This window comes from Cryptomeria japonica, chromosome 5 (assembly GCF_030272615.1).
Source record: "Cryptomeria japonica chromosome 5, Sugi_1.0, whole genome shotgun sequence".
Classification (NCBI taxonomy): domain Eukaryota; kingdom Viridiplantae; phylum Streptophyta; class Pinopsida; order Cupressales; family Cupressaceae; genus Cryptomeria; species Cryptomeria japonica.
Window position 1 is genome coordinate 863,765,793 of NC_081409.1, and position 6,000 is coordinate 863,771,792.

The 6,000-nt window shown below is 33.2% G+C and overlaps 1 protein-coding gene across 4 annotated transcripts in view; it reads left to right on the forward strand.

Annotated features, from left to right (window-relative positions):
• The window catches only part of LOC131036366 (probable RNA-dependent RNA polymerase 1), a 66,645-nt gene extending 62,094 nt beyond the window's left edge, over nucleotides 1–4,551 (forward strand). For all 4 annotated transcript variants that reach the window (XM_057968233.2, XM_057968231.2, XM_057968232.2 and 1 more), the window contains exon 5: nucleotides 3,556–4,551. In XM_057968233.2, coding sequence (XP_057824216.2) covers nucleotides 3,556–4,317 — 762 coding nt within the window. In that variant the 3' untranslated portion in view covers nucleotides 4,318–4,551. The remainder of the gene's footprint in view (nucleotides 1–3,555) is intronic.
• Nucleotides 4,552–6,000: the final 1,449 nt, after the last annotated feature.

Below are 6,000 nucleotides of genomic sequence, written 5' to 3' on the forward strand. Positions count from 1 at the left end.
ATGATGTTAGCGGAATGGTCCTTAATGACAAACATTCCATTTTAATGACATGGTTTTTGATCAACTAAATTATTTAGTGTTGATGGACCTCAATGTGTGTGGTCGTAGAGTAATACACTAGATTATGGGTGATTTGAATATCTTTTACTATCACATTGAGTAAGGTAGGTTGTTGAGATCAATTTTGATTGTTAACAATGTTTGCATGGAAAGGTTACATATCCCATTGAGATAGAACCACTCTATTCTGTCTCAGGAGATGAAAAGGGGATCCTAGATATTTTTTCTTATCTTGTAATTGGACCTCGTACGAAGCTAATTAGAGTGTGTGCATTCAACAAATAAGTTCATGGATCTTGTATACACGTAGAAAAAAGTCCAACACATAGGCTTGTTTTAGCTGCTAAGAATCAAGTATATAAATATTAAATATTAAAGCTTCATAAAATCTCTATACAAAGTTGCATCAAACTTTTACGTACAACGGGTGATCAAATTAAGTGGAGACTCACAAGGTATGGGTACAATATTACATTCCTAGTGGAACTCGTCCATGTCAAATCTAAGCTATGTTTAGGGTGGGGTCCCATAGGGGCCTTAAGCTTCTATTTTTTAGGAAGAGGAGGTCCCATGAAGGAATTTTTTTTCCCTATGGGATTATTTGGAATCTTTTCCTAAAACATAGGAGCTCCTACTTTTTAGGCTTGCATATTTGAGTGAAAATGGGGTTGCCCCACCAGCTTAGGAATGTTATGTACCACTTGTGAAACATTTAAGCTTAGAAATCCATTAAAAAATAATCCTGGAGGGAAAATGATTTTGCTTGTTTTTATCAATGCACAGAGTATAGAAGACAAAGGTACTGTATTCATGAGACCAGCAGCTTCCTCAAATTTTGGAGCTTAAAATTTTAAGATGAAGTACACTACAAAATTCACAGGTCAAAATATTCCTAAAAAATCTCAGCAACTCCAGCTCTATTTTTAGGAAGCTTCCCTCCATAAGACCCAACCTTGTACCATGATAGAAAGATGATATCCTTAAAGTTGCAAAACTCAAAGGGCCTACAACACTGATGCATGATCCACACCTTTTCCTGTCAAAAAAAAAAGTGTGCGCTCACTCTAGTGATACTACCAAACCATTCAACTCCACAAATGTTGCACTTCCACTTCCTTGTTCCCCCACTTGAACGTGATGTGCCTTCTACTCTTGAAGCAAATTGTTTGAGAGGAGATTTAATGTCATAAGCACCCCTAGCATATTGTGCCAACAACTCTGAAGGGCAACCTGTACTAGCTGGTGCACTTACTATGGAACTAGATTGGGCTCCAGGATCAGCCCCATGGTCAACCCCCTCATCCTCAGGTTCAAATTCTGAATCATGTTCACTATGAGAATAGATTTCCATCTCATCCTCACTCATGTCTTGGGAGCTCATTGTGAAAGTGACACTGTATTTCACAAAATAAAAATAAAATCAACCTAGTTTAACAAATTGAAATACAAATTTGAAACTTCAATTTTGAAAACAAAATTTACAATTTATAATTTTATATTATTTAAAAATAAAAATAAAAATAATAAAATTTGATGTTGAATCTTGAGGGCAAAATGATGACTGATTCATTCATTATTCATTCATCATTTTGTTCTCAAGATTCAACATCAACTCTGATTTTGTGATGAATAAGCAAAAAAGACAAGTTTAAACAAACAAAGAATTGAAAAATGAAAATCAGAAAATAAAACAAATGAAAAAAAACAAGAAAAACCCTAACTTGTGTTTGAAAAATCTCTGCAAAATGCAGTAGAATCCTCTTCCTCCTCTTCTTCTTGCTCCTCACTCCTATCACACTTGCAATCACTCTTTTCACTCCTTCAAGCAGACTTCTACAAGTTTTTCCTCCTCTTCAGCTTGCTAGAAAAAAAATCAGTCTTTCAAAATGTGAGTGAAATCATTAAATATGATGGTTTTTTGTTGTTTTGGGGGAAGGGGTGGGGTCCACATCAAATTAGGGCTACCCCCCAACCCCCAAAAATCAAACTTTTTTTTTTAAATTTTAATTTTTTTGGCATTTGATGCGGGTGCGAAGGGAGATGTCTAGACGTCTCCCTGCCCCTCGAGAAATGCTTAGTGTCTCCCAAGGAGACGTGGAGATGAGGTTTTCCCAAGGAGGCTTTGGGATGTCTCCACCTCTCCTTGGGAGACTCGGAGACGTTTCCCCGTCTCCGGCGGAGCACCGGGGGCGGTTGCGCTCCGCCGGAGACGTCATGTCCCCATTTCCCCATCTCCAAAATGCGGCCCAAAAGGGGGGTAAATGCATTTCCGTGGAATGCTGATGGAATGTGGAAACTACATTCTGTTGAGAGTTAAAGGAAATAAAAACTACAGTAATAAACTTGTTATTTCTAGTTTTTGCATAGATATTTACAAATTGTTTTTAGCAGAAAGTTTCCTCAAAGATGTACGAGTAAGAAGAAAAACAATAAAAAATGTTTGGGATGTCTATGTGCACTGGAGTTTCATCAATTGATTGTAACGAAAAAGAAGGGCACACTCTATGATTCTTATGGGTATGTAGGGACAACTCAAACTGAGGACCTGGAGATAGATGAATGTAGCTGATGTGGGGTGAGATATGATTCACATTTATGATTTTTCATTTTTCGCAAGCTTATTGTCAGCATTTCAATAAGTAGATGTGCTTTTGCCATTGCCTTGTTACTAAATATTACCGTGATTAAAAATCAGTTGTTTATTTTATAATGATTTTAGAGAATCAAATATCAATGCAATTCACCTTTGCTATTGTACTTTAAAATGTTAGTTTAACTTTATCCTTTTTTCAACTTGTAAAGCCATGACATGATATAGCATTTTTTTCCTAAATATAAATTTTTGTCCCTTACGAGTATCAGTTCCCATCTCCTTGTAACATGCCTTGTACACTTGTGTCTGGCCCAAGAGATGTTAGATTCAAACATGTTGGCTTTAGCAAGCATAGCCAAGTCCTGTGCAAATGATGTGGGCTCACTTACACCCACGAGAGAGTTGACACCATGAAAAAATTAATCTTACATCATGTCTTCCATAGAAAGCCAATGACAGACAGCTAAACCGTGTTCTAGAGTTTTGCAACTATTCCTGGTCATTGAAGCGTCCCCAAAGAAGGTTGCCAAGAAAAGAGAGTATTGAATACATATTCAATTTAACCTTTAGCCAAGCAGAAGAAGTCTAGAGGAATTACACCTCCTCAAGAGATTTCTGATTCCTCTCTCGCATGAACTAAATAAAAAATTTGTTGTTTCAATTTTTGTTTAGTCTCTCTCGTAAAAGAATTTTATATTCCTTTATTCTTGTTTGTCATTATATCAAGGGTGTAGAGACCAGTCCATACCCTGCATCATTAAGTAGAAAATACTTAACATGAAATCATAACATAAACTTGCTTTTTATATGTACCTCAGATGTTGAAAGTCAGCGTAGATGATGCCTAATGCATATTGATTTTTATAATTACATCGGATCTCATCTGCAACTTTGTGATGCAGGAAATACAAGAATATTTTGTAAACTATATGCTTAATGACAGCTTAGGTGTTATAGCCAATACACATGTAGTGTATGCTGACAAAGAACCAAACAAGGCACGGAGTCAGAAATGCCAACTTTTGGCAAGGCTTCAGTCCAAAGCAGTCGATTTCCCCAAGACGGGCATACCGGCAGAGATGCCCCTATCCCTTTTCCCAAAGGAATATCCAGATTTCATGGAGAAAGAGGATAAGCCCATGTATATATCCACTGGAGTTCTTGGTAAGCTTTATAGAGCAGTGAAAGACACAGCAAAAGAGAGCCACTGTGTATCAATATCTACAAGAGACGATGTTTATAAAGCATATGACAAGGATCTAGAAGTTGAAGGGTTTGAGAAGTATGTCGAAGATGCGTTGATGCATAAAACTTGGTATGACACTAAATTAGCTGCATTGATGGAACATTATGGTGTAAAAACTGAAGCAGAAATTGTGAGTGGAAACATTAGCTTCTTCTCCAAGTTCTTCGACAAAGAAAAGAAGAGATATGGTGACATCAAGGAAAAAATTATGGTGGCAATGAGGTCTCTTCGTAATGAAGCCAGGGGATGGTTTCAAGACAGTTGCAAAGTGCACCAGAATGACGCTGCAATTGCATCTTCCTGGTATCATGTCACTTACCACCCTAATTTTTGGTCTGAAAGCCATCTGATCAGCTTTCCATGGATTATATATGATGTACTACTTAATGTCAAAAAATACAATGAACTAAAAAAATAACTCACATCAACTGAATTCTGATGGTTCAACACTAAATACTGTGATGCTAACTGTGTGGTTCCAAGAAGTTGGATTAGTTTTTGCCTCTTCTAACATATATCAAATATCAAAGATATTTTTGGCCATTATGTGAATATATTTTACCATACGACAATATATATTTTTTTCTAAACATTGCTTACAAGACAAGTGTAAACATTAAATTTAATTAAATCTTAGTCACTGACTTACACATTTTATGTCATAAATATTTAATTACTTTTCATTCAATTTGAAATAATCCATCAAGGCCTCCTCAATAGTACAAAGCATACTTTTTTGCAGAATTTATTTTGATTGATTGAATTTGACAGTCTCTACTAGGGATTTACATTTAAAGTTATTTTTTTAACAAGAGATGCAAACCGTCAAGTTACTGTCAATAGTGTGATTAGTTTAGAGTAGATAAAAGTATAGATGGAGATAGAGGGGGAGAGGAAAAGAGATAGAAATAGATTAAACAAATAAATGAAAATGATTATCTAATAATTGAATTAGGATAGAAAATTGAAATTGAAGTATGTATTATAATTAAGTAAACGAATCACTGTGTATAGTCTTAGAATCGATGATGGATAGATGATGTAGGCGTTGATTGAAATATTTTGTTATTGTTCAAAGATTAGTTATCTTAGTTTGATGAATTTTTCAAACTCTAAATTGATAAAGAGAATGATGTAGATGGATCTCGAGCTCTATGAGTTTGATCTCAATTATCATGAACTTCATGTAATGCACAAAACTGATCTATGTTGTGTGGGAATGGACTAATAGAATGCGTCACCATTGTCTTATAGATATATGCATATGTTAAGGTGGATTTTAGTCATTTGTTTTTTATTCATTTAACAAATTATTTTTGTTATATAAAATTTAAGAATTCTTATGACCTATTTAAGAATTTTTTATTTTATGGAATAATATGAAATTTTATATTTTTATTTTATGAAATAATATGAAATATTGAATATATAAGTAATTTGATTGTTTTAAATTAGTATTAAAGATTAAATGATCTTTTTCCTATTAAATTTACAAGACTTAAATCTTATATAATTTATTTTTGTATTAAGCTTTTGAATCACAATAGATTGTGCGAGTCAAATATTCTCGTACATAAACAAACAATCACTTAACATATAAGTTTATTTCAAAATTGTATTATTATATAAGATTATTTTCACATAATTATTTTTGTTTTTCATGTTTAATTCCATATTAATTAGCTAGTTGGTTTTTTCTTATAAACTTTCAAACACAAAAATATTATAAAAATTGTCCTGTCCAAAAAAATATTATTCATTTCTTCAAAATATCACACTTTATAAAAAAATATTTTCTACAAAATAAAACACTGAAAAATAAATAGACATTCATGTTCCCTATAAATAAGTCCACTTCCTCTTAATAATACAAATATTATAGTAAAAGTACCATTTAGTGAAAAACATTTTTAATATAATAATAACAATATATTTTTTCAAATACGGGAAGAATTGAAGTCCGAAATTTTAAAGAATCAATGGAATTATAAATATTAGGGGAATTGGAAACCCACATCATAAATATCAACTACCATATTTAACTTAAATAATTTAATATGTTAAGAAAATACTACCTACTTTTTAATAAATTATATACCTG